This window comes from Perca flavescens, chromosome 8 (genome assembly GCF_004354835.1).
Source record: "Perca flavescens isolate YP-PL-M2 chromosome 8, PFLA_1.0, whole genome shotgun sequence".
NCBI classification, from domain to species: Eukaryota; Metazoa; Chordata; class Actinopteri; order Perciformes; family Percidae; genus Perca; species Perca flavescens.
The window spans coordinates 9,030,459-9,044,217 of record NC_041338.1 but is presented as its reverse complement, the minus strand read 5'-3'; the positions used below and the strand labels follow the sequence as shown (position 1 = coordinate 9,044,217).

Here is a 13,759-nt window from a genome sequence, read left to right as displayed (position 1 = left end):
GTGTTGAGCCTTCTTAGTGTTTTAAAAATAGCTATTTTGAAGCTAGCATAAAAGTGCCCATAACACTCCCATTCAAAAGGCCATTTGACCAAAAAATGAAAATACGGTAAATCTTAAAAGTGGCGATTCCGTCCTAAATATGCTTTTAAATGAAAGTTTGACTCGGGTACATTCACAAAAAGACCCTAGGTGGCATTTTGGCAAGAGTTACACTTTAACTAATCACATACAAATGAGTTTGTTGTAACATAACGCCACCGAAACGGCGACACTCTGTAAACGTTATGAATTAAAACATACCAGTTTGTAATATTTTGTATTATGCTGTTCTTGTCTTTACTAAAATCAAAACTAATCAAAGGGCAGAATGCTCTTACAAGTCACGACGGGGCAATTTTACTTTTGGCTAACGTAATAGACACTGTTGTTGATGCTGACTCGCCTTTAGCATACATTACATTTATTACAAATGTAACTTTAAATAAAACGTGTGTTTAAACTTCACCCGGGGAAACTGACTCTACCTTCAGAGACTCGGGGGCAGCTCAGTCACTAAGGACGTAGCTAAGTATAGAGGGGCAGGGGACTAGGAGTACATCTACAATTATTATTTATCATTAATTAGTATAAATTAATTGTTTGTTTCAATGTTTTAAGAAGCTTGTGGACATAGTGGCAGTGTGTTTTTACAAGTACAGTTTTTTTAACACTGAAGTTAGGGGGGCAGCTTGCCTCCCTGTAGATCCGTCCCTGATGTGGACTTACCTCCACATTGAGGACCACAGAGTCTTGGCTGTGGGATGAGGAGGAGGGATAAGAGTATGTTGGCTGAGCAGTCATGGGTTTAATGGTGATGAGACGCAGAGAGCCTGAATGGTCTTCGTATGGGTCTGGGAAGAAGAAGACAAATAGGTTAGAAAGAGTTAGACAGAGACAGTACTTCCAGTAAGCTGTAAAGTTGCAATCATAGACATATCACAAATTGTGCCACAAATTCCCACAATATTCAAATGGCAATTTTGTTCAATTCCCTAAACATAACGGGTAAAAAGCTTGCAGATCACATCAGTTTATAGCTCAATGTAGATTGATTTAATTTGACCTTCCTTGTGTTCAATAAGCTTTTGCCCTAGTATGAGTGGCTTACCCTCTGTTTGAGTGCATTTAAGTGTGGATTTGATGCTTGCTAGAGTTTTGTGTACTGCACCTATTTGTCATTCTGCAGGGAAGTGCAGGGAATTTTGGGAAGTCAGCAGATGATTAGCTTAGTATAGCAAATACAGAACTCCACTTTCCAACACCTCTAAAGTGTATTTACATTTTACATCATTTTGTAAAACATGTAAAAAAAACAACAGGTTGTGCCGTTTCGTGGGATGTGCAGAGCCAAGGTAATGGTTTACCCATGTTTCCAGTCTTTAAACGTACAATATGTAATTTCCCGCCAGCTAGGGGTCTCTCAATCAAAGCAGGAGCCTAATTATCCGCAGAGGTCTCCTCTTCTCCAAAACAAATTTTGTGATTGACACCAGTAAAAACACTGAATAAATCAGATTTATACGGTGGCCCTGAGAGGCCACAGCACGCAACAATAAGACAACACGTGCAAATAAACCACAGCACACACTAATAAGACAACACGTGCAAATAAGACAACACATGCAAATAAACCACAGCACGCAACAATAAGACAATACGTGCAAATAAGACAACACGTGCAAATAAGACAACACACACTAATAAGACAACACATGCAAATAAGACCACACGTGCCAATAAGACAACACGCACTAATAAGACAACACATGCAAATAAGACAACACGTGCAAATAAGACAACACGGACTAATAAGACAACACGTGCAAATAAGACAACACGCACTAATAAGACAACACGTGCAAATAAGACAACACGTGCAAATAAGACAACACGTGCAAATAAACCACAGCACGCACTAATAAGACAACACGCACTAATAAGACAACACGTGCAAATAAGACAACACGCACTAATAAGACAACACGTGCAAATAAGACAATACGTGCGAATAAGACAATACGTGCAAATAAGACAACACGTGCAAATAAGACAACACATACTAATAAGACAACACATGGAAATAGACCACACGTGCAAATAAGACAACACGCACTAATAAGACAACACGTGCAAATAAGACAACACGTGCAAATAAGACAACACGTGCAAATAAGACAACACGGACTAATAAGACAACACATGCAAATAAGACAACACGCACTAATAAGACAACACGTGCAAATAAGACAACACGTGCAAATAAGACAACACACACTAATAAGACAACACGTGCAAATAAGACAACACGTGCAAATAAGACAACACGCACTAATAAGACAACACGCACTAATAAGACAACACGTGCAAAAAAGACAACACGTGCAAATAAACCACAGCACACACTAATAAGACAACACATGCAAATAGCCCACACCACAACGGAAGTGTTTCCAGGGGACACTTCCGTTGTGGTAGCTGCATTTTCGGAGTTAAACTCCACAAGCGCATGCAGGCTTAACAACCTCGCTGGCCGGCCGTCACACACACACACACACACACACACACACACACACACACACACACACACACACACACACACGCCAATACATAATAATGAAAGACTGAGCACCCTACATGTATCAGACTACCAGTAGGCCACATTCATTTAAAATTAAACATAGCAGTTGGTGCTGAGTGGAGCGTCTGTCATGGTGTGATTGGTTATTGTTGAAGTTAAAAAGTTAAAACCCGGCTTATGTTTTGAAAACAATGTTTAATGGGGCCTGCAGCTAAATTTAATCAAGTAACTAAACTAATCAGCCTTTGACTGCCTCACCCAAAACCTAGCTTCTAAAGAATTAATCAGGTCATGTCTGACATTTAGCATATGAAGAAGACTCATTGTCCCCACAGGAAAGGTAACTATTGTTTCTGGTTTTGGGGAGCCACTCCCTGCAGGGCCAGACGTGATTAGAACAAAGGAAATGCAAACTCTGTAAACTTGAACAGAATCGGCACTACCATGTGAAACGACCTTTGTCTGTGACCTGGGGTAAACCTAAAATCAGAGGTGTGTCTTTAATCAGAGACCCACAATTCCACAGGAATATAATTCGGAAACTGAGGTGATTTCGGCACTTCAATCTGTGACCCCTACAGGGGAAGCACGTTGAAGTCCGCTGTTTACAGCGTATCGTTTGTCATGTCGCATGACTGTTCTTTTGTAACTCCGCAAGGAGAAGCACGAGATCAGTCCGCTGTCAGCTGCAGTGTTTTATGTTTTATGTTTGATTGTGTTTTGTCTTGTCGTTTTCATGCAGTTTCATTAAACCTTTTGCTTAACTTTCAATTCGACCCCAGCCTCTCTTTTCTCCTCCAGAAATCAGAACGAACACGTCTTTTAGAAATTTCTAACATTATGTTGGTGGAATTGATTCTTAATTTCCCACGAAGCTGATCGCGGTTACGTGCCAGTTTAACTACTTATCTCCAATCCCCTCTGTATTTGTGAGACGTGGCGCTGTCCTGAGTTGAAAGCCTATTTTACGGCTTTATTATCGAGTTAATAGGTGTGTGTGTTCGCGTCGGCCGCTGTCCATTTCCTAACGTTCTGAAATGCAAACAATTTTTGACTCCTTTTTGAAGGGCGTGCGCCCGTGAGCACCCACTTTGGAAAACATAAATCCGCGCCTATGCAGACACACACACACACACACACACACACACACACACACACACACACACACACACGGGCATGTATACCATTATGATTATTCATGCCAATTTTATGTAAATATTGGTTTGAGTGTTTTCCCCTACCATTGTATTGGGGGGGCGCCCTCCGTAAAAATGAATATTTTGCTATATATTCAACAAATTATATAATTATGCTATATATTCAACAACAACTAAACAGATGCGTGAGATAAAGCTGTTTTCACACATACAGGTAATTCACTTCTTGTTCCTTAGTAAAAGTTCAATTCATTTTGACTTTAGTCAGCAACCTTGCCTCTATTTTCACCTGTTGCTGAGTAACGTACATTAACATCCCATGGTCTCATGAGTGTAGCATACCTGTAGCAAGCTCTTTCGTAGTAACTAGCGGTAAAAAAGAAAAAACATTGAAGAGGAGCTCCGTGCTACAGAGCGGCGATTGCTTGTTGTTTAAGCCGCTACAGACCTCCGTCACAGTTCACAGTACACCCACCAAACGAGAGAACACATATCTCAAACATAGACTTAATATTTAAAGTCTATGATCTCAAAGCAGTTCCAAACCGTTCAAACTGTTCCACTCAGTGCTCCCCCTAGAGGCCTGGAGAACTTCCGTTGTGTAATCTTGATGCAGCGTTTTTTGTTGTTGTATTTGTTTTTGGGGATTGTGTGCTTTTCTTTTTGCATTGTTTCTGTTTTCGGAGATTGTGTGCTTTCCTTTTTGCATTATTTCTTTATTTGCATGCCGATGCAGCTTATTTGTACCATGGATGTATAATAATAACTGGACCAGGGATGCACCGAATCCAGGATTTGGCTTCAGATTTGGCCGAATATTGGGCTTTTTGACGGGGTTCGGTTTCTGCCAAACCAGAATTTTTTGCCACCAAACCGAACCCTACGCTTCCACTACGCGCGATACGCTGGTTGACGTAATGACGCCGCCATTGATTATGGGAACATGTTTACGTAGGTGGACCGTTCAGTGCAGAAAGAAAGAATACGAGTTGTGCATGAAAGAATCTACAGACAGCAGCCAAAATGCACAGGTATGGCAAAGTAAGGACAGCTAATAACTGTGGACGTTGTTTAATCCATTAATGTGTTTACTGTGTTAATGGACTGAGGATGGGAGTAGGATTTGGTATTCAGTTTCCAATTTTGCAGAATCTTAACCACTGGATTCAGTATTTGGCCGAACTTAAATTATGACATAGGCTATATACATTAGATTTGGTATTTAGCTCATACTTTTTTGTTGGTGTATTTGTTTTCTTATTTATTAGAAGTTGAGTTTCAGTCTGTATGATAAATGAACAGTTGTACATAAAGTGGTAACATGCTATGACATGTTATGTAGACTTAAGGGGAGACACCAACCTTTATAATTTGAATTACTAATTTCCATCTGTTGTCCCTAGGCATTTACAGTGCACTACAATAATATATAAATGATAATTCCACATAACACTAATAGGGACACCTAGGACACGCCAGTGCATAGGCCTACTTCTTTTTATAATTTAAACTGACTTAAACTAATACACTAATACTAGTAGGGATCACGTTCCACTCTTTTGAATAAGTTAGGGGTGTTAGAGCTAAACCATAAACAATAAAATTAAAGCTAATAATAATTTAATTAATAATAAAAAATGTAAACAATTCTCCTGAAGAGAAACGGGTATCTCTCCGTGTGTGTGTGTGTGTGTGTGTGTGTGTGTGTGTGTGTGTGTAGGCGCCGATTTATGTTTTCCCCAGTGGGTGCTCACGTGCGCACGCCCTTCAAAAAAAAAAAAGGTTTGCATTTCAGAATTTTAGGAAATGGACAGCGGCTTAACCCGATAACAAAGCCATAAAATAGGCTTTCAACTCAGGACAGCGCCACTTCTCACAAATACAGATAGGACTGGAGATGATAAGTTTAACTGACACGTAACCGATCAGTTCATGGGAAATTAAGAATCAATCCCACCAACGCTCCACTCAGCGCCAACTGCAATATTTAATTTTAAATGAATGTAGCCTGCTGGCAGTCTGGCACAAGTAGGGTGCTCAGTATTTTATTATTATGTATCTCTGTGTGTGTGTGTGTGTGTGTGTGTGTGTGACAGCCGGCTAGCGAGGTTGTTAAGCCTGCAAGCGCTTGTGGAGTTTAACTCCGAAAATGCAGCTAACCACAGGTTACTCTTAAAATGGACATGTGTTGTAATACTTAAAAAAATAATCCATCAACGGTGAAATAAAAGCCTCTTATTTACGAGAGCGGTCTGAGAGACCTCCAGCTTAGAGCGGGGTCTCTGAGCAGGACTGTCTGAGCAACGAGCTAGCGCCCCGGCAGGCGCTAGCTGGCTGTCGCGTCACTTTATGGAGCTACTCAATTCCGAAAACTTTGAAAGAAATTGTCAATTCGGCAACGATTTTTGCAAGACTGCCTATATTCGAAATCTAAAGAGTTCATTTCTCGCCTAAAATGTATTCAGAAGTGAATTTAGTGATGAATAAAATGGCGAAAATTGTTAAAATTGTCCTGTTGTTGGTCTGTCTATGTACCGGAAAGCCAATGGTTGAGGCACATGTGCATCACTTAAAAGTGTCCCCTGGAAACACTTCCGTTGTGGTGTGGGCTATTTGCACGTGTTGTTTTATTGTTGTGTGCTGTGGCTGAGAGGCCACAGTAGATTCACGTTAAAAATCAGTTTTTCTCTCACACTGTTTGGTGGACACATCCTGGAGGGGTGCTGTGACAAACTTTTTTCTCTCTTCTCTCATCCTATGACTTAAGTCCTTTATTCCTTATTGGCTTCAAACTGGATAAAAAGTACACAATATTTATGACACAATGCTGATGCATGCACAAAGGAGATAAGATGCCAATGACAGGCAAACAAATGTAACAGACCGTTACCTTGATTAAAATTATGGATTTCTCTGGGTATGGACATTGTTGGAGACATTTAGGATAATACAAAAGTACAAAACTCAACAAAATGTATAACATAGGTATAGTAGTTTTTTAAAAAGACATTTGAATGCAAAAGAGTTAAATATTATACCTTTAAGCAAAGCTAAGCTGACTGTAGCCTTATATTGAAAGGACAAATATGAGAGTGGTATTGATCCTCACATCTATCATTTCCCAAAATGTCAAACTATTCCTTTAATGAGTCATGGTAAAGTGCAGCGTGTGATTGCTTCTACACACAATTGCATTTTTTTCCTTGGACACAATTTGCCACCTTTCAGAATTGCGCATGAAGACCCTGATACACATACATCAAATTGTCTAACACACACACCTACTGTACATCAAGCAATCCTTTTATGTTCTGTTATGTTTGGTTGTTTACATTTATCATTTACTAGGTCAGGGGTGTGAAACATACGGCCCGTGGGCCATAACCGGCCTGCCAAAGGGTCCAATCAGGCCCACTGGATGATTTTGCAACGTGTGAAAATTGCAGAAAAGTAATTCACTTTCAAATTCACCACTTTAATCGCAGAGAATAACCGAGGTCTTTTCCCATAAATTTATACCTTTAATCTTAGAAATTCAGTTTTTTCTCAGAATATTACCCCTCTCTCCAGGGTCAACACTACACCTGGCATTCTATTGGTTGTGGAATTTTGATAGTGTTGTAACACAGAAAAATCCAAGCGCGCAGGAGAGATCAGAGAGCAGCAGATTTGCAAGTGCGCAGAATCAGGCTGAGTGCGAGGAGAAGGTTCAAAGCTGAGAGCAGGAAATCTGTCCACAGAACAACATATCTGAGTCCGAGCACAAAGTTTGAGCACAAGCAGAGCAAATCCAAGCGCGAGCATGACCATTTGAGTGTGAGAGCAAGGTTTTGAGGGAAATTGTTACAAAATATGAACGTAATATCAGTGAGAAATGCTCTCAAATTGAAAGAATGCGCTCTTGAATAAAGATAGGAATATAACTCCATATAAAACAGTGTAGCAGCCACGAGCATGCTGGGAAAAAAACTAAAGAAGAAGAGTTTGACCAATCACAGCGTCAGGTTCCTTCCTCTAATGTCAAGCGGGGAAATCGGCTACTGATAGTAAAACGAAAGCATCAGATGCAAGTGTTATTCCTCCCTCATTCCCGTTTAGTTTGGTTGGTTTCCCCCATATATCTATGGGTTTCCCCAAGGGAGGACGGTGCTTGCAAAGACCGGACCGGAGCCCATCACTGGACTCACCGGAGGATCGAGACACAAAGTAAACACGCCTCTCTGACCGCTACCGGGGGGTTAGCGATTAAACTGAGCGGAGGATGTGCGGAATGTGTCGGTGTCTGTCGGACCTTGGCTGGCCGCTCGGCACCTTCAGACAAAGCTCAAGTTAACAGGCTAACGGCTTATTAGCTAGCCAAACACCAAGCGGTAACATCTGCATAGATTTCTTTTGAACTTCATGCTGTTACCATAACTCATCCGGTACAACTGATCATTGTTGTCATCTATCGCCCACCAGGTCCTCTGGGAGAGTTTTTGGAGGAGCTGGATGTCCTTCTTTCAAACATCCCTGAAAATGACACTTGTTATGGGCGACTTTAAAGTGCGTCACTTTGTAACACACGTTATAATGCTCGCTAGCGTGGCACACCCTCATACTCTGCTTCTTAATGGCTAGTTGTCCTTACCTAGCTACTGCGCATGTGTGACTCCCAACAAAGTTGAACAGAAGTGAGATGCCTCACTCGGTAGCTAAAACAGAGAGCTCAACACACAGGGTGAAAAGAGGAGCTGCAGCAATGTGCAGTACAAAAAAAAATATGGTGTTTTTTGAAAATTAAACCATGTAAACCTATTCTGACTACTGCAACTCCCTCCTGGCTGGCCTGCTTGCATGTGCCATCCGGCCCCTGCAGCTCATTCAAAACGGCACCTCGGCTGGTCTTCAACCTACCCAAGTTCTCTAACACTACACCGCTCCTCCGCTCGCTTCACTGGTTACCAGTTGCTGCCCACATCCGGTTCAAGACACTAGTACTTGCATACAGGGCCACGAACGGATCAGCCCCAGCTTCCATCCAGGACATGGTCAAACCCAGTGGTCAAAGCCTGTGCACTCCGCTCTGCATCAGCCAACCCGCTTGCCACCCCCTCACAGCGAGGGACAACTAATCACTCAACGAAATCCCGACTGTTTGCTGTCCTGGCTCCTAAATGGTGGAATGAGGTCCCCATTGACATCAGGACGGCAAAAAGTAGGAAAGCCTACATATCTTCCGCCGAAGGCTAAACACACATCTCTTCCGACTGCACCTTGGTTAAAAAAAACAACTGTATATATTTCTTTTACAGCTGCACTTTCATATGGTTCTTTGTAGTTTTGCTTATTTGAAGCTAATGTACTTGCATTTACTACTTGTTATCTGGAGTTTGTACTTTGAAGGTTGAAAGGACTTAATTAGATGTTGCTTTGGATAAAAACATCAGCTAAATGATATGTAATGTAATGTAATGACATCCTGTTGGAAGGAGGAATTTACAATTGCTGAAACAGCAGGGGCAATAATTGGTAAACTTTAAAAATTAGAGAAGATGGTAGGGCTCGAAGATAGCTTATTTGTTCAAATCTTGTAAGCTGATACGTTGAAAAGAGCAGGAGATAGAGAAGAGATAGAGTTAGGTGGGCGAGTCCCAGGATGAATTCTGGATGTTATCACCATTACCTAACTTGTGACAATCATAATATAATCAGAATGTTTCCGAACATTTCAAACTATTTCTTTAACAGGGCAATTAAAATCACTGTAACATCATCCTTTCAGTCTAACCTTCAAATCACATAAGAGCTGTCAGAAAAAATGTCAGACACGGCTTTAAAATGGTATTACTTTTATTAACCCGAGCACTAAAATCATGCAGGTGAAAAGAAGCATTAAGGTAACGCACTTGTGCAATATTGCACAGAGACGGACAAAATTTGTGGCTGATGTGACAAAGTTACACATAAATTACCGACAGAGGCGACAAGCGTCACAGCATCACAATGATGAATTTTGCGAGCGAAAATTGGTGTGTCCACCTAGGTCTCATGTTTCCATCACTGCAGATCGGAGCTGGAGCCGATAAATACCTGTGACTACTGCAGAGTCATTTCATTAGCTCATATTGATTATCCTTTGGGTAAATACAATGGCTTTTGTCTTTTCCACTAAAGACAAAAAACAATGTTAGTGGGGTTTTTTTCCAGTGGGAAAGGTGCTCTCCAGAGGTTATTTATAGTAATACTCCACTTATATGCATTCTTCTATTACTCTTATTATTTCTTTTTTGTGTCTTTTTTCATCTATACTGTATTATATTGTCCTTCATATGATTTTGTATTAAATCATTCTTTCTCTATGAATCGCACATGTATGCTTCTAGTTTACTGGATTTACACTTTTATTATTCTATTTCCTTGAACAGAGCTCCAGTGTGCTCCAGTCTGCTTTTCTTCCAGTTCTGTCCATCTCCCATTCTCTGTAAACATTAGTGAGAAAATTAAACAATTATTCATCCTCTCCTCCTCTCCTCTGGGTAATCATTCATTCACTTGCTTAAACACTATAAATCACAGAAATTACTGTGAACATTGGTTTGCTGATGCAAAAGAGATTTTGCTTTGATTCTGCAATGTTGCAGCATTATCTTTGTTCAGAGCAATGATTATGCCACCAAACAGTGAATCTGCAAAGCTGGAAAATGATCTGCTTTGTAATCTGTTGAACACGTCATGTCAATGATGCAGTACATTAACTACACTGATAACAGGTAGTGTAAGCATGTGTGTCTTATAATCCTGGGTCTAAAAAGATTTTTTTTTTTTTATCAAAGTATCAGAATCACCTTTAAAGGATAACTACCGTTTTTGTTCAACATGGACCCTGGTTTTTGTGTCTTGATTTCAATATGATCTGCGCACAACCTGGGTTGCTAACAGCCGGGGCAGTACAAATTATGTGATTGGTTGGAAATGACAGTGGGTCATCACAGGTTCCCACACCCTTGAAAAAACAAGATAAATTTGTTCCACTGTGCTTTGCGCTGGGTTTTCACCATAGACTGTATAAAACTAGGATTTTCACAGGCAGCTTCAACAATAGCAGAGCGCAGCCGTTCAATTCATTTCCGAACAGTCCACTGGCAGTGGGTGCCCGGATGTTCACTAGTCTGCCTTTTGCAGAGCGGTAGCGAGATGGCGCGATGTATGGTGACACGCTGCGAGTCTCTCTCTCACGTTGCGCTTTGTGTTAGTTTTAACCTTACTTAAAAGTTGAATAATTCAGCCTACGTCCTCCCTTATCACTTATGATCGCCAGACTTTATTGGACAAATCAGACAAAATGCTCCAAAATTGTCTACATCTACCAAAACCTCAGAGACCTGGCGCACTGGTTACCGAAGGCGATATGGGTGTAAGAGAGGAAGATGTGGGGGACTGTTGGTGAGGCTACGGAACCGACATATTCCAATACCAAGCATGCTGTTGGCAAACATATCGGCAACAAGATGGATGAGCTCCGCTGCTGGATCAGTGTACATCGAGATCTGGGGAATTGCTGTGTGTTCTGTTTTACGGAGACGTGGCTAACATTGGACTATCCGGACAGTGCCATACACTTGGACGGCTTCCCCGTATATCGTTTGGACCGGGCCAAAGACACGACTGGCAAGTCGAAAGGTAGGGGTGTGTGCTTTAACTCGTGTTAAGTGATATCCGACTCTTGTTCACCGGTCCTCAAACATCTTACCATCAAATGTCGGCTGTTTGACTCTCCATGAGAATTCCCATCAGTCCTACTCACAAAGTTTTGCTAATTCGGCTCTGTTTAGTTCTGGTGTTGAGACGGCAGGACAAGTGCTTCGGGACCGTCTACAAACTACAACACCGAAAATAGATACATAAATATTTTCAAAAATAGGCATATGCTTATTTTTTTAAAGTAAGCGCTGTCGTACAACTAGCAGTTATAATTGAGGTAAGTTTGGAGACACTACCTTATTTAATCATTAAATTAATAAATACAGTATTTTTGTTGTATCTCTGTAGATGGTTCCTAAGTCTTGCCGTCTCAACACCGGAACTAAACAGAGCTGAATTAGCACATGTATGCATTTCTTTCACATCTAATGCAGTCAGATTCACTGTGTTCACTCGGAAGGAATCACTTCACATGGGTAGGCACTTGTAATGACATAGCGAACATGTTAACCCCTTAACGCCGACTGTCGCTAATTTGCATCAAACTGCTTCCATTCCGACTGCAGGCGAGATAGCGTGTGTATTCCCCCCCAATGCCGGTTTGTTTACATGCGATACATACCTAGGAACCTTTTGCATGCACTGGTTTCTCGTAGGACCGGTCGGAGTGGGAGATACATCTGGTTCACGGAAGCGAAATTAACCCTAACCCTACCCCTAACCCTACCCCTAAACTTAATCCTACCTCTAAACCTAACCCTACCCCTAACCCTAAAGAAACTACTGTCAATGTTAGGGAGTAGGAGAGTGTTTTCTTCCTTGCCGTTGTCAAGATGCATGTATTTGTCATTTACAGTTTAGAAGTTCTAACAACTTTGTGACATGAATAAAATCTACTATGTGTTTTATTAATTTTACCATTTTGTAAAGAATTTTACCATAATGCCTGTTGTTGCTAATTTGCATCATACCTAAATTTATATCTATTCCATATGCTATGGACAAATTAACAATCTCAACTTAATTTAGCATCAGCTTGGAGCCAGAAACACATAATATTTTGTTTATATAATTGTGAATAAATTCAGGCGTCAAGGGGTTATGAGGCTAAAAGCACGTTTAAAACTTGCCTTGTTTCAGCCTCCTGGGTGCAAACTTATGGCGTTTTATGTCTCATTCCTGAGCGAGTAATTGTATGTTTTGAGCACAGAGAACTATATTTTGCAAGCACATTGCATTTTGAACAGAAATTAACAAAATTAGCAAAAAATCATTTAGTTTAAGTAAACAAAAACCTATTCCATGCATAATAAATGTATTTGCATGTCTTTCTCTGCTCGCAGGTAGGCGCTGCTGCACTCCGGTCATATCTCCCTCGCTCTCAACCTCTTCACTCTGCGCGCTCAACTCTAGACACACTTGCTAAAATTTTCATATCGTTACAAGTGTGCCACAAAACCAACCAATCGGAGAATTAAAGGTCAATTCTGATTGGCTGTTCATCTCCAATTAGATTGGAAGTAGCAGGAAACAAAAATCTAGGAGGAACAGTCTTTTTCAGTCAACACCTACAGCTGACTACAGTGGTGGTTTTCGACTGTAAAACACATTTCGGTCAGTATTTTGTATTATTGACTTATATCACAGAAATGTCTTAATATTTGTGTGTACTATAATGCCGTTGTTTTGTTTGACTCACATCTCCTTGTGTGACTAACATTAGTTTGACTCAGCATTTACAAGCAATCTAGCTCGCACACAGCAGCCAACTGTCACTGCCCGATGTGAGTCGAGTGCCGATTTGAGTCACGCATGCATCACTTTGCGATGAGGGCAGATGTGAGTTGCGCATGCGTCACTTTGCGACAAGTGCCTCCAAGATGCTAACAGCTTTTTGAGCTAACACACAGTCTATGAGCTACCGTTAGCAATCAAACAATCATAGCTAAAACGTTTTTGAAATAACTGCTGCTGCTGGCTACAAGTTAGCAATCAAACATAACAAAGGCTGTCACTTGAATGGCGTTTTGAGCTAACGTTAGCAATCTAACAATCATAGATAGCTAGCTAAAACGTTTTTGAAATGACTGCTAGCTACAAGTTAGCAATCAAACACAACAAAGGCTGTCACTTGAATGGCATTTTGACCTAATGTTAGCAATTAAATAATCATAGATAGCTAAAACGATTTTTGAAATGATTACCATCTTCTGTTATTGTATGTAAAGAGAAACTTTTATTATTTTATGGATTTCACAAATTTCAGTAAGACACGTTATGGAGTAAACCGTTTAAATCTGAG

General features: G+C 40.7%; 1 protein-coding gene across 1 annotated transcript in view; it reads right to left on the bottom strand.

Annotated features, from left to right (window-relative positions):
• Positions 1–13,759, bottom strand: part of kiaa1549la (KIAA1549-like a) — a 198,396-nt gene that overhangs the window by 38,908 nt on the left and 145,729 nt on the right. The window contains exon 14 of the mRNA XM_028584441.1: positions 766–890. Within this exon, the coding sequence (XP_028440242.1) occupies positions 766–890 (125 nt within the window). The remainder of the gene's footprint in view (positions 1–765; positions 891–13,759) is intronic.